Source organism: Siphateles boraxobius, unplaced genomic scaffold (genome assembly GCF_051911475.1).
Source record: "Siphateles boraxobius isolate OS27281-9 unplaced genomic scaffold, OSU_SipBor_1 9, whole genome shotgun sequence".
NCBI classification, from domain to species: domain Eukaryota; kingdom Metazoa; phylum Chordata; class Actinopteri; order Cypriniformes; family Leuciscidae; genus Siphateles; species Siphateles boraxobius.
This window is the reverse complement of record NW_027509219.1, coordinates 332,143-357,369: the sequence shown is the minus strand read 5'-3', so window position 1 is coordinate 357,369 and position 25,227 is coordinate 332,143. Positions and strand designations below refer to the sequence as shown.

At 36.8% G+C, this 25,227-nt stretch overlaps 2 protein-coding genes across 4 annotated transcripts in view; one reads left to right on the top strand and one right to left on the bottom strand.

Moving 5' to 3' along the window:
• The window catches only part of phyhip (phytanoyl-CoA 2-hydroxylase interacting protein), a 277,032-nt gene that overhangs the window by 134,110 nt on the left and 117,695 nt on the right, over positions 1-25,227 (top strand). The gene's annotated exons all lie outside the window — the stretch shown is intronic.
• vps13a (vacuolar protein sorting 13 homolog A) overlaps positions 1-25,227 on the bottom strand; it is a 95,311-nt gene that overhangs the window by 43,585 nt on the left and 26,499 nt on the right. For all 3 annotated transcript variants that reach the window (XM_077223658.1, XM_077223659.1, XM_077223660.1), the window contains exons 24-43: positions 24,148-24,232; positions 23,883-24,052; positions 22,677-22,833; positions 22,337-22,416; positions 21,438-21,497; positions 21,123-21,312; positions 20,928-21,044; positions 20,743-20,846; positions 20,057-20,224; positions 17,772-18,079; positions 17,484-17,631; positions 17,252-17,393; positions 16,193-16,314; positions 15,689-15,858; positions 14,717-14,943; positions 11,441-11,772; positions 7,927-8,280; positions 2,039-2,140; positions 1,807-1,959; positions 581-839 (exon numbers count right to left, since the gene is read on the bottom strand). In XM_077223658.1, coding sequence (XP_077079773.1) covers positions 581-839; positions 1,807-1,959; positions 2,039-2,140; positions 7,927-8,280; positions 11,441-11,772; positions 14,717-14,943; positions 15,689-15,858; positions 16,193-16,314; positions 17,252-17,393; positions 17,484-17,631; positions 17,772-18,079; positions 20,057-20,224; positions 20,743-20,846; positions 20,928-21,044; positions 21,123-21,312; positions 21,438-21,497; positions 22,337-22,416; positions 22,677-22,833; positions 23,883-24,052; positions 24,148-24,232 — 3,448 coding nt within the window. The remainder of the gene's footprint in view (positions 1-580; positions 840-1,806; positions 1,960-2,038; positions 2,141-7,926; positions 8,281-11,440; positions 11,773-14,716; positions 14,944-15,688; positions 15,859-16,192; positions 16,315-17,251; positions 17,394-17,483; positions 17,632-17,771; positions 18,080-20,056; positions 20,225-20,742; positions 20,847-20,927; positions 21,045-21,122; positions 21,313-21,437; positions 21,498-22,336; positions 22,417-22,676; positions 22,834-23,882; positions 24,053-24,147; positions 24,233-25,227) is intronic.

Below are 25,227 nucleotides of genomic sequence, written 5' to 3'. Positions count from 1 at the left end.
TTTTTTTTCAAGGAAAAAAACGCTTTATGTCAATGATCAAAGATGAGTTTTAAGGGATATAATTATTGACTACAGGGGAACTTTAAGATGTTCATTACATATTTAATCATTTTTAAATAAAACGATCTCTTTTAATTTTTTATTTGACAAATTATAATTCGGAATATTTTCAAATTCAGTCGAACAGAAATTTCAACAGAGATTAATGTGGTTTGTTAATGAATTAATTATTTGTTTAATTTACCTTTAAAAAAAAAGTTATTTGCCACTTGTTAGTGACAATAGATGCCTATATCCAGTCTTTAAAAGAAATGGCATCGACGTTCTATTAGAAGCTTTAACATCCATGGAACCTTTCCACTGCACAAAAGATTCTTTAAAATTACTTAAATGTTCTTTAAAGTAAGAAAATAATTGTTATTTTTAGAACTGTTGACTTAAAGGTTCTTAGTGGAACCCAAAATGGTTCTAATTGCTAAAAAAAAAAAAAAAAACTTTTGGAACCTTTGTTTTTTTTAGAGTGTACTAGTGATTTTGTGATGTATACTCAGAAAGGTCACAGGTTGTAACGCAGTCTTACTGGGCTGGATGTAGTTTTTGGCGCTGAGGCTGGTCATGGCTGAGAACTGATCACTGGACTCAGCGCTGAGTGTGTAGTGCATATTCAGGCTCTCTCCATCCTGGAGCTCCACCACACGATTTATAGACTCTTTACCGATGGGTCGAAACACTTCGCTGTGCAGCACCGACACCGCCAAACCCAAGTGATTCTTCACCACAAACGGAGCCTGGTCCGTCTGAAAGCACTCAGCCGTCTGTTTAGCAGCCTCTGCAAATGCCTGGAAAAACAAACAGAAGAAATCACTCATCTGTAAATTTGTGTATTTTATCTGCACCAGAAACACATCTCTTTTCAACCATCTTAAAGGATTAGTTCACTTCAGAATAAAATTTCCTGATAATTTACTCACCCCCACCCCATCCAACATGTTCATGTCTTTCTGTCTTCAGTCGAAAAGAAATTGAGGTTTTTGAGGAAAACATTCCAGGATTTTTCTCCATATAGTGACTTCAATGCGTTCCAAAGGTTTCAATGCCGGTTCTAAGGGCTATACAGGATCCCAGCCGAGGGATACGAGTCTTATCTAGACAAACCATCGGTCATTTTCTATCAAAATAAACATTTATTTACTATTTAACCACAAATGCTCGTCTTGCACTAGCTGCGATGCGTCACGCATTACATAATCATGTTGAAAGGTCACGCTTGACATAGGAGGAAGTACCGACCTAGCGTTTACAAAGCGAATGTGCAAAAACTAAGTCAAACGCCATTTACAAAAAAAAATTAAAAACCCACAATGTCGCACGACTTTGAAGTTGGAGGAGTTTTTCGCCCCTACTCTACATTTTTGAACCGGAACACGTGCAACCTTTCAACATGATTAAGTAATGCGCGGCGAATCGCAGAGCTAGTGTAAGACAAACATTTGTGGTTAAAAAGTATATAAATCTTTATTTTTTTAGAAAATGGAGGCTGGTTTGTCTAGATCAGACTCTTATTCCTCGGCTGGATCGTGTCGAGACTCTGAACCTGCACTAAAACTCACATTTGGACCTTCGACCCGTTGGACCCCATTGAAGTCACTATATGGAGAAAAATCCTGGAATGTTTTCCTCAAAAACCTTAATTCAGTTTTGACTGAAGAAAGAAAGACATGAACATCTTGGATGACGTGGGGAGAGTAAATTATCAGGACATTTTTAATTCTGAAGTGAACTAATCCGATCATCTCGATCTCGTACCGTTCCTAGATTACTGAGCATGTGAAGGCCACACTTGGTAAGGGTGACGTTAAGCTGGTCTTTACTCGTGAAGCTGATGACCGTTTTATAATCAGGCACACTGCCGTCCACCTCATCAGATACCCCAGAATTTGTTACTGGTTTCTTCTTCATCTGTAGAGATAATATTATTTATCATAAGAATCATGAAAAGTTATTTTAATAACAGATTAGGCCTGAAATGAAAGGTAACCTTCAGTAAAAGAGTCCATGGTCTAAAGCCATCTTTTTCTTCATCGTACAGCGGCTCCAACAGTGGTTCCCACAAACCCATCATCTCATTATAATAATTCACCTACAGGAAACAAACAAACAACCTGTTATAGGACACTAAAATCTTCAAAAAAATAGTTTCAAATCATTTACCCAGCATACTTTAAATATTGTAGAAGCTAGATTGTAGTGCCACAGAACAATGACAATAAACTTGACACAGAATGGATGGGCATTTTGTTCATGTCTGCTCACATTTCACTGTTTTTTCAGCGTCTCACGCCATGAGAGTCATGATAAGATGGTGTGCATGTTAAAAGTATGCAAGTTGCAAAACTAGCAAAGCAGTTTGAATGGTTCTGCCACTAGCTGACACACTGGGACTCTTGCTGACAGTAAGATGAAAATTCCTCTAAAAACGGTGTAACATTGTTTCATTAAAAAAAAAAAGAAGTAAAAAGTAACTAAAAACATGAACTTAAAGGGATAGTTCACCCAAAAATGAAAATTCTGTCAGTATTCACTGACAGTATTTACAGTGGCTCAATCTTAAGTTTATCAAGCGACGAGAATACTTTTTGTGCGAAAACCACCCAAAAATAACGACTTTATTTCAACTATTCATTTCCTTCTCTGTGGGTCTCGAGTCAGTTCACTAGTGTAAAAGCGTAGTGTTTCTGTTATACGTCACACGCATCACACACATGACCAGCGTCGGCCAATAGTGAGCCTACGTGTGACGCACAACACAGAAGCTCTGCACTATTACACTACGTCAACAACTTAAAAGAATGACATGGAAGAGAAGACATGGTTGAATAAAGTCATTATTTTGGGGATTTTCTGCGCACAAAAAGTGTTCTCGTCGTTTGATAAACTTAAGATTGAGCCACTGTAGTCACTTGGAGTATTTTAACGATGTCTTTAATACCTTTTCGGGAAACAAGTTTCAATCCCTTAGAAGCCTATGGAGGAGTGATCCAGCTCTCAGATTTCATCAAAAATATCTTAATCCGCGTTCCCAAGATGAACGAAGGTCTTACGGGGTTGAACAACATGAGGGAGAGTAAATACTGACAGAATTTTCATTTTTGGGTGAACTATCCCTTTAAGCAAAAAAATAAAGCAGCATTCTGCATTCAAAACACTTTATTAAATCGCATTTGCACTGCGGACATCTAAGATGTTGATTTGAGATATTACAAGCAAATGGGAGCTTTTTCTGAGTATTTTGCATAATAACACAAATAGCATGAATAGAGTATATAAGGATCATTGCTGGGGTTGCTGGGAGTTGGACTTCATGATTGGGCAAAAAAAAAAAAAATTCAAATCACGCGAATCACAAGCACCTGCCATTTTAAAAAAGCTATGTAAACACACAGATTATAGCCTATATATTTACTCCAGAAACTAACTCTACGAACATGAAAACAGTGATAGATGAGCCTCTTAATCTTTACGCTGAGGAGAAAATCCAACACGACTTTGAGGAGACCAAGAGAAACATAATTATGTATTTCTGCTCAGCAACACTGGACATCAAACACACGGCAAACGCTAATAACTTTTCATTACCTTCATTACTTTTTATATATAACAGTTCTATCTAATATCGTATTAGACAGTTATTACACATCTCTTAGACTGTTAAGTTATTTGCTGTTAGACACATCGTAAACTAATGAACAAGGAGAATGCGAGCACTGTTCTCAGCGCCGTCAACATAAAAGTCACAACAACGAGAGCTGGTTACGCCACGTCAGAGTGCAACCAGGAAAACGTTCCTTAGGGAACCATTAGTTCTCCAGGAAACACCCTGGTGGCTCGTTCCTAGAACTACCCGGCGCGAATGCCCCTATAATACTACAACATCCAAGTCCAGATGACAGTGCAGGTTAATGAGAGTACTCCAGATATTTTGATTAATCGTGCAGCCCTAGCAGGGAGTACTCAAGTACTCATCCCATTCCTATTAGCATCTTTGAATTATGGAGGGATTATTGGGTCAGATTGAAAACTAAAAGTTGAAAACTAAAAGTCTAAATCTGAAACTAAAAGTCCAAGTTGAAAACTAAAAGTCTAAGTCGAAAATGAATTTGGTATTTAGGATTGGGCATTTGGTATTTAGGATAGGGCATTTTGTATTTAGGATAGGGCATTTTGTATTTAGGATTGGGCATTTGGTATTTGGAATAGGGCATTTGGTATTTAGAATAGGGCATTTGGTATTTAGAATAGGGCATTTTGTATTTAGGATAGGGCATTTTGTATTTAGGATAGGGCATTTTGTATTTAGAATAGGGCATTTTGTATTTAGGATTGGGCATTTGGTATTTAGGATTGGGCATTTGGTATTTAGGATTGGGCATTTGGTATTTAGGATTGGGCATTTGGTATTTAGGATAGGGCATTTTGTATTTAGAATAGGGCATTTTGTATTTAGGATTGGGCATTTGGTATTTAGGATTGGGCATTTGGTATTTAGGATTGGGCATTTGGTATTTAGGATTGGGCATTTGGTATTTAGGATAGGGCATTTTGTATTTAGAATAGGGCATTTTGTATTTAGGATTGGGCATTTGGTATTTAGGATTGGGCATTTGGTATTTAGGATAGGGCATTTGGTATTTAGGATAGGGCATTTTGTATTTAGGATAGGGCATTTGGTATTTAGAATAGGGCATTTGGTATTTAGAATAGGGCATTTGGTATTTAGGATTGGGCATTTGGTATTTAGAATAGGGCATTTTGTATTTAGAATAGGGCATTTTGTATTTAGGATTGGGCATTTGGTATTTAGGATTGGGCATTTGGTATTTAGAATAGGGCATTTGGTATTTAGGATAGGGCATTTTGTATTTAGGATTGGGCATTTGGTATTTAGGATAGGGCATTTTGTATTTAGGATTGGGCATTTGGTATTTAGAATAGGGCATTTTGTATTTAGTATATGGCATTTTGTATTTAGGATTGGGCATTTTGTATTTAGGATTGGGCATTTTGTATTTAGGATGGGGCATTTGGTATTTAGGATTGGGCATTTTGTATTTAGGATAGGGCATTTTGTATTTAGGATTGGGCATTTTGTATTTAGGATAGGGCATTTGGTATTTAGGATAGGGCATTTTGTATTTAGGATTGGGCATTTTGTATTTAGGATTGGGCATTTTGTATTTAGGATTGGGCATTTTGTATTTAGGATAGGGCATTTGGTATTTAGGATAGGGCATTTGGTATTTAGGATAGGGCATTTGGTATTTAGGATAGGGCATTTTGTATTTAGGATAGGGCATTTTGTATTTAGGATAGGGCATTTGGTATTTAGGATAGGGCATTTTGTATTTAGGATTGGGCATTTTGTATTTAGGATTGGGCATTTTGTATTTAGGATAGGGCATTTGGTATTTAGGATTGGGCATTTTGTATTTAGGATAGGGCATTTTGTATTTAGGATAGGGCATTTGGTATTTAGGATAGGGCATTTTGTATTTAGGATTGGGCATTTTGTATTTAGGATTGGGCATTTTGTATTTAGGATAGGGCATTTTGTATTTAGGATTGGGCATTTTGTATTTAGGGATAGGGCATTTGGTATTTAGGATAGGGCATTTTGTGTTTAGGATTGGGCATTTGGTATTTAGAATAGGGCATTTTGTATTTAGGATAGGGCATTTTGTATTTAGGATTGGGCATTTTGTATTTAGGATAGGGCATTTTGTATTTAGGATTGGGCATTTTGTATTTAGGATAGGGCATTTGGTATTTAGGATAGGGCATTTGGTATTTAGGATTGGGCATTTTGTATTTAGGATTGGGCATTTTGTATTTAGAATAGGGCATTTGGTATTTAGGATAGGGCATTTGGTATTTGGAATAGGGCATTTGGTATTTAGAATTGGGCATTTGGTATTTAGAATAAGGCATTTTGTATTTAGAATAGGGCATTTTGTATTTAGGATAGGGCATTTTGTATTTAGGATTGGGCATTTTGTATTTAGAATAGGGCATTTGGTATTTAGGATAGGGCATTTTGTATTTAGGATTGGGCATTTGGTATATAGAATAGGGCATTTGGCATATAGGATTGGGCATTTGGTATTTAGAATAGGGCATTTGGTATTTAGAATAGGGCATTTGATATTTAGGATTGGGCATTTGGTATTTAGAATAGGGCATTTGGTATTTAGTATAGGGCATTTGGTATTTAGGATAGGGCATTTTGTATTTAGGATTGGGCATTTTGTATTTAGGATTGGGCATTTTGTATTTAGGATTGGGCATTTTGTATTTAGGATTGGGCATTTGGTATTTAGGATTGGGCATTTTGTATTTAGGATTGGGCATTTGGTAGTTAGAATAGGGCATTTGGTATATAGGATTGGGCATTTGGTATTTAGAATAGGGCATTTGGTATTTAGGATTGGGCATTTGGTATTTAGGATAGGGCATTTGGTATTTAGGATTGGGCATTTGGTATTTAGAATAGGGCATTTTGTATTTAGAATAGGGCATTTTGTATTTAGGATTGGGCATTTTGTATTTAGGATAGGGCATTTTGTATTTAGGATTGGGCATTTTGTATTTAGGATAGGGCATTTGGTATTTAGGATAGGGCATTTTGTATTTAGGATTGGGCATTTTGTATTTAGGATTGGGCATTTTGTATTTAGGATTGGGCATTTGGTATTTAGAATAGGGCATTTGGTATATAGGATTGGGCATTTGGTATTTAGAATAGGGCATTTGGTATTTAGGATTGGGCATTTGGTATTTAGGATAGGGCATTTGGTATTTAGGATTGGGCATTTGGTATTTAGAATAGGGCATTTGGTATTTAGAATAGGGCATTTGGTATTTAGAATAGGGCATTTGGTATTTAGGATAAGGCATTTGGTATTTAGGATAGGGCATTTTGTATTTAGGATTGGGCATTTGGTATTTAGGATTGGGCATTTGGTATTTAGGATTGGGCATTTTGTATTTAGGATAGGGCATTTTGTATTTAGGATTGGGCATTTAGTATTTAGGATAGGGCATTTGGTATTTAGGATAGGGCATTTTGTATTTAGGATTGGGCATTTGGTATTTAGAATAGGGCATTTGGTATTTAGAATAGGGCATTTGGTATTTAGAATAGGGCATTTGGTATTTAGAATAGGGCATTTGGTATTTAGGATAGGGCATTTTGTATTTAGGATTGGGCATTTTGTATTTAGGATTGGGCATTTTGTATTTAGGATTGGGCATTTGGTATTTAGGATAGGGCATTTGGTATTTAGAATAGGGCATTTTGTATTTAGGATTGGGCATTTGGTATTTAGAATAGGGCATTTGGTATTTAGAATAGGCCATTTGGTATTTAGGATAGGGCATTTTGTATTTAGGATTGGGCATTTGGTATTTAGGATAGGGCATTTGGTATTTAGGATAGGGCATTTGGTATTTAGGATAGGGCATTTTGTATTAAGGATTGGGCATTTTGTATTTAGGATAGGGCATTTGGTATTTAGGATAGGGCATTTTGTATTTAGGATTGGGCATTTGGTATTTAGGATAGGGCATTTGGTATTTAGGATAGGGCATTTTGTATTAAGGATTGGGCATTTTGTATTTAGGATAGGGCATTTGGTATTTAGGATAGGGCATTTTGTATTTAGGATTGGGCATTTGGCATTTAGGATAGGGCATTTGGTATTTAGGATTGGGCATTTGGTATTTAGGATTGAGCATTTAGACATTTAGGAGTGTATTCAAATAAGGAGGCGTGGCCCAAATACTGGAGGCTGGGTTTGAAATGGCTGGTGCGCAGAGACACCTTATGGTTTTATTTTCGATTAATCGAGCAGCCCTACAACATCCTCTGACCTCCAAGTCCAGATGACAGTGCAGGTTAATGAGAGTACTCCAGTTCTTCACGTCTCCCTGGAACGAGGCTTTGGCCAGGAGCATGGGCACGGTGCGATGGCCCACCCCGGCCTCCAGCGTCAGGCAGATGGAGTGGATGTTCATCTTCAGAGACTCTCCCTTAGGAACGAGAGGAATGACGGAGTGAGTGACCTCCTCTCCTCCTTCCTCCAGGAACCAGAGCTTCAGGTCTCGCAGGGCTCGACGTTCCCACAGGTCCTGTGGCACGGGGCTCTCCAGCTCCTCGGGCGTCTCGGCTGCAGGGATCAGCGCTGACTGAATGGTGATGACTGTGTTAATGATGATGGGACACACCTTCGGGAACAGGAAGACAGTAGAAATTGGTTCGAGTATCAGACAGGGAATTAAAAGGTTCATATTTCACACTGCCAATAATGTTCTTGCAACAAAAAACGCAAACGTAAGTTTGTTTTTCAAAACTGTTTTACAGGTTATCAATTCAATTCAATTCAATTCAATTAAATTCAAATTTATTTGTATAGCGCTTTTCACAATACACATTGTCTCAAAGCAGCTTTACAGAAATTGCATTTCGGAAATGTACATAGAAAAATACAGTTAGTTAATCAAGTATTAATTTATGGCATAACATATCGCCGGCTTTGAGTCGTCTCTTCACAGGCGTCGAGTCGTCTCTTCACAGGCGTTGGGGCATCTGAAGTCTCCGTGAGAGGCTGGATACAAACTGGAGCTGACGAACGCTATTTACCTCGGGACTTATCGGCAGGGATTTTAAAAATTCCAATGTAAGGCTTTTTAAGACCTCCACAAATAAAATTAATAATGTATGTCGATTCAGTACAAACCCAGATTATTTTACAGGACTCAACCGTGTAAGCATTTCACTTACATTTACGACAAAAAAAAAAAAAAGATGTGCGCAAACTGTTAATTCATTGAATTTGATTAAATTAACATTTTTCCTAATTTGAGAGTCATATATCTTGGTGTAACAAAAGTCTTAAAGTCCCCCTGTGGTGAAAATCCAGCTTTTAATGTGGTTTATATGTCTATGTGGTGTTTTTAAAGGGCACCTATTATAAAAAATTCACTTTTACATGGTGTTTGAACATAAATGTGTGTTGGCAGTGTGTGAGCAAAACCACCCTAGAATGATAAAAATCCACCCAGTGTTTTTTTTACAATCTCAATAAATCATAAGCACTGTCTCAGAACGAGCTGTTCTAAGATTCGGCACAGTGTGACGTAGAATTGAGCAAGCCCAACTGACGTGGTTTGATTGACACTGCGGTTTTGGCATAGACCCCGCCCTCGGTGATCTATACGCCATCCTGCATTGATTCAACGACAGCCGGTGTTCAGAAACATAAGTGTTCTGTTGTGGGATGTAATAATGTACATAGTAGTTTAAAACTACAAAAATAAAATTTAAAAAAAAGTTTTTTTTTTTTAAATGGCTCTGATGTCGGAAGTAAGTGAAAACTACTAGTTTTGGATGGATTTTATTTAGGAAGGAAAGGCGCCACTTAAACTTCCAAAATACGTTTGTTTGCGCGAATCATTTTCTGACTGACTGTTTTGTGAACGAGGGTCAATTCAAAGCAGGTCTTGCTTCAAAGTTAATCCTCAACTGTGGATCGTTGCTTACTGTTCGCGATCCAACGTCACCTCCAGTAGAAGTAAGTGTATTTTATGATTTTTGAGCAAATAGTCATTTCAGTCGATGTCGGCCAATTCAACAACAAATGCGTCTAAAGTTGTTGTCGTCGTCGTAGGATGTCTGTGTAATAATTCAAACCTTGTTTGTATAGTGTGTAACCACATTTTTATAAATATATAGCCTATATTTTTAAAGATATTGTATTAAAACTGTGCATGTTTTCTGTAAAGACAAGACATCAAAATTGTTATGTTTATACAAAGGCCAGCACATCGACACAAAGCTGTAGAACGAGGGATATTGTGCAGACAGAAACATCACATAAATGTAATTTCGTTTGTACGTAGCAAACGTTACCACCGTATTTGTGTTAGTAGTTTCAAAAAATTGCGCCAACGTTATCACAGTTTGTGTGTGTCTGTGTGTGTGTGTGTGTGTGTGTGTGTGTGTGTGTGTGTGTGTGTGTGTGTCTGTGTGTGTGTTGCACATTCATAATTGCAAAGGGGGCGCGATTACAGCTCTATAAGTACATAAATGTATCAAATAACCATTCCGAGACGTCCTGGTCCATTCTCATTTGTGTTTCTTCTGCCGGAGTCTCTTCATCATCTGGGTCTGATTCCGGTTTCAAACATGTACGGCTGAATGCCATACAAAACAGCGTCTCTCGTCTCTCACTGTCAGCCATTCTGCTTCTACCGACTGTTTATTGCCATAGGTTTGCAAGTTACGCCCTCATCCAAATGCAGGGCGGGGATATGCAGCTCATTTACATTTAAGGTGGTACACACCAAAACAGCTCTTTTTAAAACAGGCCCCAAAAATGACATTTTCAAATGGTTATAATAAATTAACGGTGGGGTATTTTTGTGCTGAAACTTCACAAATACATTCTGGGGACACCCGAGACCAATATTACATCTTGTAAAATGGGGCATAATAGGTGCCCTTTAATATGCTTTTAAGTTTGAAATCGCTGGTGTTTCTGACATCACAAAATACCTTGTAACCAATCAGATCAATGTGTGATCATCATGAGTGGATCTCTGAGCTGAGTGAGTGACTGGAGGCGGGGCTCATTTGCATATTCATAGAACCGCTATACTAAATGAGGCAAGGGTGTCGAGTTGCATTCAAACTATTTTAAGGCATGACGTTTTTTTTTTTTCAAGGAAAAAACGTTTAAATATGTAATTTTGGTGATCAAAGATGAGTTTTAAGGGATAAAATTATTGACAACAGGGGGACTTTAATTATCGTTTTAAGAGGTCTTAAATTTGAGGCCGGAAAACAGCAATTGTGATACGGCTTAATGCAATGATTTATATGAGCACTGCATGTTTAAAGTGAAAATGTGGCGCTGTTGTGCGTTCTAAAGGCTTGCTGTTATTTATGTGCTGCTAAATTTTTCAAATTAGGAAAAACATTAACCATTATTATCATAGTTCATCAACAGTAGATATATTGGCATAAACGTGGAGTATTTATTGAACTGCACTGAAACCTAGAGCCTGTAGAATGTTTTTTCAATGAAAGTTGCATCACTCACATTTTGAAGCTTAATATTGTCTAATGGTTTAATTATCATTTTAAGCCATATCGTGCTTACTGCTCTTCCGGCCCAAAACTGAAACCTCTTAAAATTAAAATTAAGACTTTGGTTATACGTTTTAAGATACTTAAGACTTTTTATGACCTTAAATTTGATAAAACTGGACCTGTGATTCACCCGTCTCACTGACCCTCAGAATTAAACAGGCCGTTTTGCAACTGTAGCTTTCAGATATGAATGATTTCTAAATGGGAGTTGATCACCATTTAAAGCTAAATCACCTTGAGTGTAAGGGAGCTGATGGACAGCTCGATGGACTGAGGCTGAGAAGGCGATTGGCTGCTCTTGAAGAAAACCTGACACGGTTGGAGCACCGTCGTCACGTTGTTCTGACGCTTCTCTCGCACAAACGGACACGCCACCACCTTCAGATCTGAAACGGCGGCCGTCATTGACTGACCGCTGGGCTCGCTCTTCATCACCAGCTCACACTGCGTCGTCATTACCAGAGCTGGAGCTTCAGCACGCGTGAGGTCGGCCACAAAAACGATCTCAGGATTCCTCACCACAACGTTAATCTCAGTTTTGGAAACCACTGGTGGAGCAGGAACCGCTAGCAAAAGAAAGACACAACACAAATAGCCAAGTGTTATTTTAGTGTAGGCACCTATTGTATCCGTTAGTGTTCTTCTTCTTCCACTCTTGAGTCTATGGCAGCCCATAGAACCGTATGGTGCAAAGTTGTGAAATTTGGCACACTGATAGAGGACAGTCTGAACTTTAGCCAAAGCAATTTTGGAGACTCTAACTCAATCCCTCTAGCGCCACCAACTGTCTAAATTTGCACTATGCTAATAACTTTTATACCAAAATGGCTAGAAACAAAATTATTTCCTCTGATTCCTCGGCTCAAGACAAATCGATTGCAACCTATGATGTCATTTCCGTCATGAAAATGTTTCCGCCACTTTTAATTTAATGATGACCAAAATTCCCATATCCGCCATTTTGAATTTTGTCATAAAACGCTATATTTTGCCCTGAAGTTATTTAAAAAGTTCAGCCAGCGTCACTTTGTGGTGAAGAATTATAATGAATTATTTTTTTTTAAATGCTAATAGCTTTTGATTATTTTTGCCTATTGTAATGAAACTGGACTTAATAGATTCCTTGGGTCATTATGAGAACATAGATATCAATTTTGCCACAGCGACTGAACTTCCTTTCCGCCATTTTGATTTTCTTTTTTAAAAAAACAACTTTTTCGAATTCCGCCTTGACTGTTGCTTTGATTTTCATGAAAATTTAAACAGATCATCCTCAGAACTTGCTGACAAAAAAAAAACCCCATGGAGTTCAAGTCAATTAGTCAAACCATTCTCATTTAACGAGAGAACAAATTCTCAAAACAACAAAATGGACATGAGGCTATATCTCTGCAACGCTTTAGCGTATTCTGTCCAAACTTTGTGCGTGTTTTGACAACCATGACCTGAGACTACCTGTACAGTTTCAGCACAGTGCCACCTAGTGGTCACAAGATATGAATTATTTTTTGCTTGTAACTTTTGAACCGTTTGACCAAATATCACCCAACACTGACCACACCCGATTAATTAATGTCAGAGCCATCTATTGGTCAAAAGCAATAAGCAATTATTTCACATTACAAGTGATTGTATTTATGGACTTTCAACCATTCTGCTTAAAACCGTGTCCAAATGTCTTAACTGTTTTTGCAGTTGGTTTGATGCTCGCTGCCTTGATTTTCATCTCGTCATTCTGTGGTCCTTGGCCACTTAATTTATACTTGCAGCTGTATTTCAATTTTGTTCTTAGTAATTTTAGTTCTTTAACTTGAGCATTAACTGAAATAGTTGCCGATACAAAATTTCTCTTTTTTTGTTTTTGTTTAAAGGTATTGTCAAAACAGAAATTTCCTGGCTTTTTTCATGATAGAGGTCTAGGTTCTATGAAACTGCCATATAAGTTTCAAAACAGTCAATCCACAGACACATGCATAAAGTAGTTGTGCCTTTCCACAAGCTGTTGTGACTTCCATATAAATGTGATGTCAGAACTACTCAGTCCCCGCCTTCAGTCTCACCCCCACCAATGGTGGGTCACTCCGAAAACAACAGGCCAATCAGAAGAGAGGCTCATGAATATTAAGTAGACAGGCCAAAATCCACCTGTTCTTAGAAGAGCTCCTGAGAAAGGTGCTGTAAAAATATATTGAGATGTTTTTTGGTAAATATATATTCTTAAAGGGGTCATGAACTGGCTTTTTAAATTTTTTTATATTGTTGTCTGAGGTCAACTTATGATGTTCGCTTGGTTTTAACATTCAAAAACATCAAAATGAATAAGTAATAGGCTATTTTCTACCCTAGTTTTGAGCCTACCTCAAAAACGCTCGGTTTTTATGGGCGTCTCGCATCGAAGACTTGAAAGTAAACGCCCACTGCTGTGTGTGGATAACAGTTTTGCATTTTGTAATGAGTTTCAACTCACTCGTCAGTGCACGTGGGGGAAATTGTTTTGAAAACTTCAAATGTTGTAAAATGGCAACCGGAATGATTGCTACATTAGATAGACAAGAGGACAAGCTACATCATTCATAGTTGGACTCTTCTGTGAATGATTAGACACAAACACATAATTATTAGATATCAAACGATCTGTAACAATGCAATACTAGCCTATCAGATTATTATTTTTTAAATAAAATTTTTACTCACATAAGTGTGTTGCACCATTCCTGTCGGATCCAATATAGAAGGCACGGCACCGTTTTTTAATCTTAATCGGTCTGCAAATCAAGTCTCGACCTGTGTCTTGTTTCCAAAACAATCCTCAGTGAAATTAAGCGAACAAACGGACAATGTTTTACCCACGTCAGCTGGAACATCATTAAAAAGTTAAAGATCATTATAAAGTTTAACCATGCATTCCTATTGGAATCCAGAGGAAGCTTATGAAGCGACTGTCTTCTTCCACAACCAGGCACTGCACAATATTTAGTAAACGGCATGTTTACTGCTCGGTAGCTCGATCCGGTTTGTCATCACGAGGTAGGCCCATGTTATTTAGCTATGCATGTAATGCGCGAATCAGTGGGCGGGGCTAAACCGGCCGTGTTGAAGTAGGCGTTGATCTTTTTCTGCGGGGGTGGTCTTTTATCCTCTTTGTCGTCATAGTTCCCCACTTTGAAAAAACGAGTCGTTTGCTGAGCCTGGTGTCAATAAAAGTTTTTGATTGGACTAACAAGGACGTTTTTCGGTTCTGAAACTTACAGGATATTCTTATAATATGATGACCTCTTAGATGTCAAAAGCTCAAGGAAAATTTGATTTCTCAGTTCATCACCCCTTTAAGGACATCAAAATCTAAAATAAAACTTCAGAGAGTTGTACAATATGGGACCTTTAAGTAATAAAAATGTTTATGGTTTTAGTACATGACAATAACCCAGCAAATAGTAAGGTAAAACATGTTTATTGAACCTTACTTAGACTGTCTTCAATAAGGTGGTACCTGGACCTCAAAACACTGACCTGGGTCTTTACAGGAACTGGCGGGTTGTTTGTTGCTCTTAGGAGGACCAGAGAAGCCGTCTGCCATAGCTTTAAGAAAGACATCAGCTACTGTGAGCAGGAACTCAACACTGGCACACAGGTAGATGTCCTGAACCAGGGTGTCCAGGACCGTATATTCCCGGCCTTGTCGGTAACTAACGTCTACCATCACATTGCCTTCCCTGCCCTGACGCATCGCCATCATCCTAAAACAGCATGAAATTAGAGAATACATTCAGTGACTCAATGACCAACTTCATTTACCAAAAGGCTGCATTCTAACAAACAATTGACTCTTTCTTCAATTAGTTGATTAATTGAAGAATTAATCTTCAATTAATTATTTAATTAATTAACCCCCCCCCTCCCCCAATCGATTAATTGTATATGCAAGCATACATTTTGTGAATAAAGGTTTAATATATAAATGTTTCAACATTAGTGATTTCATTTAAAGAGGTTCTCCATGCACAGAGCACAGAAACTTTGGGTAATTGATTAATTTATTGATTTATTTCTTCAATTAATCGATTATTTGGATATGTAAGAGTATATTTTCTGCAAAAAAAAGTTTAAAATATTAATGTTTCAACATTAAAGATTTCAGATAAAGAGGTTCACCATGCACAGAGCAAAGAAACTTTACATCGATTAATCAATTGATTCATTGTCAATTAATTGTATATGTAAGCAAACGTTTTGTGCAATAATTTTTTAAAATATAAATGCTACAAGTTTAGTGATATAAGATAGAAGTTCTTCATGCACAGAAACAAATAATGGATAACTCAATTGTTTGATTATTACTGATTTTATCAATTAGTTGTAGCTACGTCACATAAAATGAGCATTGAGTCTAATGTCAATTGTATGGGACAGGATGACATTACATTTCTACATATAAGGCAACATTAAACACAAACTGGAGCATCTTCAGTGTGTGTGATCTACCTGGATGTGATCATTTTCACCCTTTGTCTCTTGTCATCTAGGAGACAGTTTGTGAGTTTGAGGGATGCTTTCATGGAGCTGTCAGAGTACATGTGCACAGCGGTGGAGATGGTGCCCAACCTGAACTCTGCCAACTTCAAACTCTCATCACGGGAGTCTGATAACTGCATCTATACACAAACAGATTACAAAAACTGAACCAGAATGCAAAATATTTAAGCTTAGTTTCATATGTTAATATTACATTTTCGTCTACTGTGAGTTGTAGTGTTGTCAAAAGTATTCGTTGAAGAGTGTCATTGATGTTTATTTACAACATGTTTTTGAAGCGTTGATCATTGTAGCCAATCACGGACATATCTGATGACCTCGTGAACACAACTGCCAATCAGAGGTGTTTACGATTCCAGTCCTCAAAGAGTCAGATTTTAAAAATGTCAGCATTGACTTGGTACCGAAGTCGGTACTTTTGACAACACTAGTGAGTTGAGTGTATCTCATCACCTCGTTGTTTGGGCTGTACAGGACCAGTGTCATGGAGTCAAACTTGAAGTCCAGTTTCAGAGTGTTCTTCAGTTTGCCTGTTTTCTGGCCCTCCACCACTGCTGCGGTCACAACTGTGTTCCCTACAACAAAATAAAAGTACTGTAATGTTATCTCAATACTTAAAAAAAAGAAGTTTGAATTGATAAATAGATGAGCAATTCTGTGATAATTATTACAAACCTACTAAGAAAACAACAATAATAGTTTATTTTAATATATATGTATACTGTATATATATATATTTTTTTTTTTTGTTAAATGATGCTACTTGTACTACTTCTGAACTTTATTTTGACAAGTACATCAATTCTATATATTATAAAGAGTGAGATTTTTTATTTTAAATGTAATTTATGTTTATGTAAATTTAAATTAATTAACATTTTTGAATTAGTTGAACTGTAGAAACAACAAAGAAAGTTTTGATCTAACAGGTAGGATATAGAAATGTAATAAAGTTATCAAACACTTCACAGTGTTCACTGCATAAATTATAAATTAAATATAGATTTATCCTTATTAAAGCTATAAAAGTTATTCAGTTAAAAGAAGTGATGATTTTCTTTGATAAACATTAATGATAACTTTCATTTAAGACTTTATTTAACTAATTTAGGACTTTCTTTACGAGAATGCTCGACATGATGGGAATTTTGGGATAATTTTGTGCGTTTTTTCCGCTCAGGAGAACTAAATGCAGCCGGAACGCCGTCTGAAACAGTTTTCTGTGCGCGTGAGTTGTGTATTAAGTTAAGATAAAGATGAAATGTTATACAGTGTTTATTTGTTATTTTGACAACACATGCAAAAAAAATGTTTTTAAATTTATTTATTTTCATTTAAAAAATCTAATCTTTTAAAATTATTCTTATTTATGACCCTTAATTAATGCTTAAACAGCAGGATATTCATTCCAGGAAAACATGCAAAGAAAATGATATAGAAAGTGTGCTTGACATAACCTGTGCGGTAGTGATTGATAAAGCTTGACAATCTGTGTTTGTGAGTTTTTTATACCTCCAGAACTCTGAGAATCTTTAGTAGAAACAGTGTCTCCTTTATCAGAGCTGGATGCAGCTGGAGGATCACCAGAAGTCTCACTCAGATTCTCACTCAGAGTCTTCAGCACAATAGTTAGGTCCTCCTGACTCAAGATCAGCTGCAATAAACACACATTAATATTAGATGCAACATCCCTTACGCCTATAATCACACACAGAAATAAACACAAACACATATATGCTCTTACGCTCATGGGTTTGAGGTGTGCATTGATCTGGATGTCAGGAATGCTGTGATACCAGGAAGCAGCGAGATTGCGTTTGATTGACAGGTCCATGTTGACCGGTTTGAGTAACTGAATCTCACTTATAAATTGTCCATCACTGAATGTGGTCCTGAGAAAAGACAACAATATTAGAAACATCATTCATCAAGCAATGAAAATTTAATTTCAGTCAAAATTGATATTTTTTCTGATTAAATTAGTCAATTTGTTTAAAAATTCAGAACAAGTGATTAGTAATACTCTCCTAACCTGTACATTTTAAGATCACTCAGTCCAACAGCCATGATGTCCATGACAGGGGGGATCTTGGTGTGTGTTCGAGAAGAGACGATTTCAAAGCGGTTCTTTACAGTCACTAAACCCAGATCTGCCACAATGCCATTGTGGGAAACAGAGGATTGTGGGAGGAAGACAACTGGAGCTTTGATATCTACATTCAGGGAGATACGTGTACTTCTCTCTGCCAGCTCCAACACCCCCGTGGCCGCCTTCTCTGCCGCCTGGGCCGTCACCTCCGCCAAAGCATTTTTAGCCTCCTGGAAATTATTAATAAATGCCTGAAGAGGACAAATAAAGACAGGGACAGACAATTAGACAAAAAATTTAATGCAAACAGAGGCTAATCAAATTCAAAAAGGAAGTTACATCATTCCCGTACTTCCTGTGATTTTACTGAAGTTACAGAGTAAGTAAAGGAAAAAAAGATTTATTTGCCAAGTAGCAATTTGTTTCTATTAAAGGCACAATATGTAAGCTTTTTGGAATAAAATTTCCAAAAACCACTAGAGCAGTGTTATATATTTTGTTGACTTGTGTCCTAACATTATCCAGAGGTTTCTAAGAATGTTTAAATCCAGAGAAATAAGCATTTTTAACCAAAACACGGACTGTGTCATTGTGATGGCATACTTGCTTACCCTCGACCAAAGACGCTTTAATATGTCATATGTTTTATTAGAGAAGGGAACAACTGTTTGGATACATTTAATTACAGAAAACTAATAATTGATATTTAGCTCAACAATATTAGTCTTATTGTTTGAATCGCTTGTTTTCTTGATTTTCCGCGTTGCTAATGTAACATAATCAGATGCATCTTTATTTTTAGTAATAGTAATGCTGCATTTTCTCCATCATACAATATGTTTAAAAATAAATTGCATGCCATTTAGCAACACAAGCCAACCAGCATTTATTAATATGATATTCTAATATCAATCTAGCTTACTGCAGTGTGCAACAGGTGTCTCATAGCAGCCGCCGAGCGAACACAGAGTAACGTTATAACTAGGGTTGGGTATCGGTTGGGTTTTATCCGATTCCAGTACCTACTCGGTATTTTTTAAATGGTTCCGGTGCTTAAACGGTTCTTGAACCGGTACTTAAGAAAACGAAACCGCACACACTTTGTCAAAAAATAATACCCTTTTATTTACAGGGCCAAACTGGACACAATATTAACTTAAATCTTTAAAAAATATAAATACAAGTAACATATGGTAATAATAAATAAACCAATTTAAAATAAAATTCACATTTACATAATATCAACTAAAACAATATTGTATCAAACAATGTAATAATACTGGAGATTAATAGAGATTACTACCAGGGTAATCTAATCTCGACATGGCTCCAGGTTCTCATGTTTTGTCTGCTTGAACCAGTCATGCAAGTTATCTGGTCATTGTACTAGTTACGGCAGCGCTTAACTTGGCGAGTTTGGTATTTCGTTCCCACTGCGTCTCAGCTACGCAGCGTTGAGTGAACCTATGAAAGAGAACGTCTCTGGTGCTGGTGTAACCAATGTTCTCTGAATAGGGAACGAGACGCTTCATTCGCTGCCAAGATCCTCGCGCTGCCGACAAGCTTCCTTTTTCGGCAGAGAAATCTGAGGAGCATATTGCGCGTGCCAATATAATATGACACAAGAAGAGCATCGAGGCGGCGCCCGCGCCATCAGCCAATATATTGGCGTGATTCTTTATGGGCTTCAGACAATCGGCACAGAGAGGGCGTTCTGACGCGTAATTTTACACATGAAATGCAGCCAAAACTTGGAGTGTTTTGGCTTCGGCATCTTCATTAATCCCCTCGCTATCAGTTCAACAAGCGGCACTGATGTCACACAAGTTGACGCCGGAACACCAGGCGAAATTTTCGTTCTTATTCGGTCTCGTTACTACCGTTTACGTCGGAACCGGTTCCCTATTGGCACCGCGTTTCGGTACCCAACCCTAGTTATAACATAATTTTCAACAGACAAATATAAATGATAAAACAGCGCTAGCAATGAAAAACTACATATTGTGCCTTTAAGACACAGTAGGGCGACCCCCAAGGTTCAGTTTTAGGCCCTCTCCTCTTTTTAAATGCATAGGTTATAGGTGCTAAATAGAATTTAAAAAATAAATAAAATAAAATGTATACAATAAAATAAGAAAATAAACAATTATCAGTATTATTTTTTTAAATCTAACTTTCTGTGTATGGGAAGAATGGTGGATGCAGTAGTGTATGAGATGAGCACTTACCAGTATTGAGGACACAAACTTGTTGAGGAAAATAACCTGAATGCATCCCACAGTCAAAGTGACACTGGTGTCCACAATAGTCATGTCTGTGTAGGCGTCCCCCTCCGTTGCATCCACATGGTTCACCATGCGGAAATCAAACACCTCCTTATCCGCGATGGACACTGCCTACATATCATCATTATTACATCATTAGTTTATGCAGGCTGTGTGCATGTGTCTGTGGATTGACTGTTTTGAAACGTATATGGTAGTTTCATAACCCCTAGACCTCTGTTATCATGAAAAAGCCAGGAAATTTCAGTTTTGACTATGTGGGACCTTTAAACTAAATGAAATGAGAACACTCTCCCTTCCTTCTTATGAATGATACAAAATTACATTTAAAAACTGTTAAAAATCCCAATCATTTTTTTTAGCCCACAGTCAATAAGATGATGTGTAAAATAAAATGATAGATACTAATGTGGCATCATTTTTACAAGTAAATAAAGATTTGTATAATCTAATAAACAACACTTTTATTTTAGACCAATAAAATGTGAGTCAACTGTAAAATGTGTGGTTAAAACCCTTATTTTCTTGTAATACTAGTATTGTATAACATAATATAAAGAATTCTCCATTGCGCCAATTTAGTTCCCATTCTATGATGTATTTATCCTTAAAAGTACAGTATTTTCTACCTTTTTATAGAGTGCCTCTCTGTCACAATCCAGAATTATAATGTTCTTTAGATTAGCCAGAATCTCCACCGACGACTTCTTCATCTGAACTTCAGAAACTAATCCTGTTAACAGACAGAACATGCAGTATTGGATCATATCCCAACTTTATTGTGTTTTTTTGCACCTACAGAAATGTGTATTACCCTCTATGCTGATCTCAGAGATCCTGGCTTTCTCTCCTCTTATGAAGACCTTCAGACAGTTGAGGTCTGCTCGGATATGCAAATTCACCACATCCTCAAACTTTGACTTCTTATAGGCTGAAGAAAAGTCAAAAATATGAGATTAAAACGGTATCATGATAATATAAAAGAGCCATAAAAAATAAACTTTCTCACAGGATTTCTTTGTGACAGCAGAATCCTCTACTTTTGCCTCCTCTTCTTCTTCTTCCTCTTCCTCCTTGGGAAGGACGGGCTGCTCCTCCTGTCCCTCTTTCTTCATGGGTGGGAGAAGGTTATTTAGGAAATTCATGGAGTTGAGGAGCGCCTCAGTGTGCAGGTGCACGTCCAGCGAGGAGAAATTCACCTGGTGCAAATATTCATTTTAACAAACGTTAGAAATTAGTATTCAGTTTTATAAGCTTTGTGATCTGATTGGCTATCGCATTACCTGTGAAGAAATTCTGCGCTCTGATTTGTGAACTCACTTACCTTGATTAGTTGCTCTGTATTTTTATACATCGTTTTAAAATCTGGTGCATTTTTGTCCGCCTGAAAAAGAATAGGGTATTATTGGGATTGGGATATTCTTATGCATAGGCCTGTGCTCATACAATCACATAACAATATACAGTGCCTATGCAAAAATCTTAAGCACATTAGTATTTTCACGCCCAAAAAATGTTTTTAAAGCAAGTTATTTACATCTAATACTGTAGCGTCAATAGGAAATATCAGTTTACATGATCAAAAACATTCCTTTTTTGCCATTAATTGTAATAATCCAGTTGGTATGATCTGATCTCACCATCATCGAGTCCATCTGGGAAATGTAAATTTATATTTCCTACTGACACACTACAGCAAAAGATATAAATACCTGGCTAGAAAATATTTTTTGGGGGTGAAAATACTAACGTACCCACGACTTTTGCATAGTACTGTATGTCGTCATTATAATTCTTAAAATATTGCATTGGAAAGAGATGTCAAATTCATGGACTACAGGATGATTTGAAGAAAAAAAATCAAATTGTCTTCAATTAATAAATAATATACATTATTAGTCCAAATTCATGCTGAGAGTTTGACTGAGAGCGGGGCTGTTTTTAAAATGAGTCATGCATCATGAGTCATTAGTCTTTTTTAGGTCTAATTTTGTGCAAATGTTTGTCTTATTAAAGCTAAAATTAGAAAATGCCCTCTACATAAAGACAGCATCCAACCAGGCTTTTAACACCCTCAAGCTGAGAGACACCGCCACAACCATGAAAACGGTCCGAGAGAGATTGATGCCTCACGATGTTGATGACAAACAGTTCTTATACAGTACACATACAGAACCTGAAGTCAAAGGAAAATGACATGTAAATATGATAAAGCAAATGTACCTTGACATACTCCAAAGTGAGCAGATCTTCCTCAGTATTGTCCAGAGTGGTGATAATGTGAACTTTCTTGTCCTCAGAATCTTCACACAAACACAAAAAAAGATTTGCTATCAGAAATCAATGTTAAAAACAGTTGTGTTGCCCAATATTTTTTTGTGGAATCTGTGATGCATTTCTTCAGGATACTTTGACGAATAGAAAGTTAAAAGAAACAGCATTTATTTGAAATAGAAATCTTCTGTAAGATTATAAATAAATGTCTTTACTGTCGCTGTTTATTGCGTCCACGCTGAATAAAAGGATACTCTTTTTTTCTTCAGTGTTTGCGCATTGCACTTACCCAAGTACTCTGAGCACTCGAGGCAGATCTCACGCAGGAAAGTGTATGACGACATATCAAACGTGCGAAGACTGAGTTCTGTCCCTAATCCATCAATGAACAGATGCAGAACGCTCACTTCTTGTCTGTGTGACAAACGACACAGCTGAACGGAAAGCTGGAACAGGAACAAGGAACAAAAGAGGGAAAAGAGTCACTTGAGTGACAAGAATGATTGGAGAAGCTTGAAATGTTAAGAAAATGTCATAAATGTTATCATCTCTATAAGGAAAGGAAAGATAACTAGATGCACATCTTAAGGATTAGTTCACTTTAGAATTTAAATTTCTTGATAATTTACTCTTCCCACGTCATCCAAGATGTTCATGTCTGTCTTTCTTCAGTCGAAAAAAAATTAAGGTTTTTGAGGAAAATGTTCCAGGATTTTTCTCCATATAGTGACTTCAATGCGGTCCAACGGGTCGAAGGTCCAAATGTGAGTTTCAGTGCAGCTTCAAAGTCTCGACACGATCCAGCCGAGGAATAAGAGTCTGATCTAGACAAACCAGCGGACATTTTCTAAAAAAATAAACATTTATATACTTTTTAACCACAAATGCTCATATTGCACTAGCTGCGATGCGTCACACATTACATAATCACGTTGAAAGGTCACGCATGACATAGGAGGAAGTACAGACCTAGTGTTTACAAAGCGAACGAACAAAGTCTAAGTCAAACGCCATTTACAAAAAAACAAACAAACAAAAAACAACAATGTCCGACGATTTTGAAGTTGGAGGAGAAAACGAGATGGAGTTTTTCACCCTACTCTACATTTTTGAACCGGAACACGCATGACCTTTCAACGTGATTACGTAATGTGTGGCGAATCGCAGAGCTAGTGTAAGACAAACATTTGTGGTTAAAAAGTATATAAATGTTTTTTTGTTTTTTTAGAAAATGTCCGCTGGTTTGTTTAGATGAGACTCTTATTCCTCGGCTGGATCGTGTCGAGACTCTGAAGTTGCACTGAAACTCACATTCGGACCGTTGGACTCCATTGAAGTCACTATATGGAGAAAAATCCTGGAACGCTTTCCTCAAAAACCTTACTTTCCTTTCGACTGAAAAAAGAAAGACATGAACATCTTGGATGACGTGGGGGAGAGTAAATTATCAGGAAATTGTAATTCTGAAGTGAACTTGACAAGGACATAATCAGACCTTGTTGATTTCAAATCTCAGGAGGAACTCGGTCATGTTTTTCTTGGGGTCTTTCAGGACCATGGCCAGACGTTTATCAGAGGCAGAACCTTGCAGAGAGTCAGACGAGGCCTCGAAGAACGGCATGTCCTCTATCGGGGAACTAGGGGCGTCGAAGAACAACTCCTCATCTGAAAAACACAAACACAGGGTTTTAATGTGGAGATTTATAGAGCAGTCATGTAGATGTAAGTCTCTGTTTGTATAGTATGGATGCGTGTCTGACCTGAGCCATATATGATGGATGCACGCAGGTCATCTATGGCTGGTCTTCGGGGGGTGAGCTGAGGCGTGTTCCCTTGTTTAGAGGACTGATGTGTGAGAAAAAAAAAAGAAAAGAAAAAAAAATATCACATAGCTGCTAGAAAACCTCATTTGCAAAGAAAATGGATATAGGTCCATATGAGTTATATTGATCTGAATCAAAAGCTTGTGAATTGAATCAGGAAATTTGCATTAAAACAGCCAAATATCTGCTTTATCTCATTTTTTTTTTTATTACAACATGGCCTAAACTATGTAGTTCTTTTTATCCAGAACTTGGGTCTTTTTGAATGTTTTTTTTAAAACAAAGATGTCTAATTTATCTTAATAAATCAAGGTTAATAATTCAATTAATCTCGAGATTGTATGAATCGTGACATAGATTTAATCACAACTAAAACTACAAACTTAGAGAAGATAACAAAACGAAACTTAGAAATTAGTTAGCCTTGGCAACTGACAAAAATAAAATAAGTGTGAAGTTGAAGTACAAAAATTACTAAAACTGAAATAAATACAAATAAAAGCTAAAAGAAATATTCAGAAATATTCAATTACTAATATGAAATAACTAAAATGATTAAAGCTTACTAAAATTAAAATTATTGCTCACAACACCCTATTTTGGGTAAAAATAGGAAAAAATAATACTTCTCTCTAAATTTTAAGTAAATGTGAATCCAAAAGTTTTTCTCCAGTGTAGAGAAAGGAGTTTTTTTCTCTCAGTCGATGCATAAGATATCCTGACAAAAGTTAATACATTTAGTAACAGATTTTTTAAATAATAATTTAATACTTTATAATAAAACTTTAGACTCTTCGAATGATTCATAGGGAAATCAAGCAGTATTTTCAAGTGCTCAACCCAAACGTATGTACGTTGTTTGGATTGTGATTAGTGATATTGGGCTATATAAATAAAATTGACTTAATGTTACGCAAGAGGTGTTGTGTTCCTGCAGTTGGCAAATCATTTTTTTTTTGTGTGAAAACATTTCTTGTTAAGGTTTGTATTTTTTGTTGTGTGCCCTGTATGGAACAT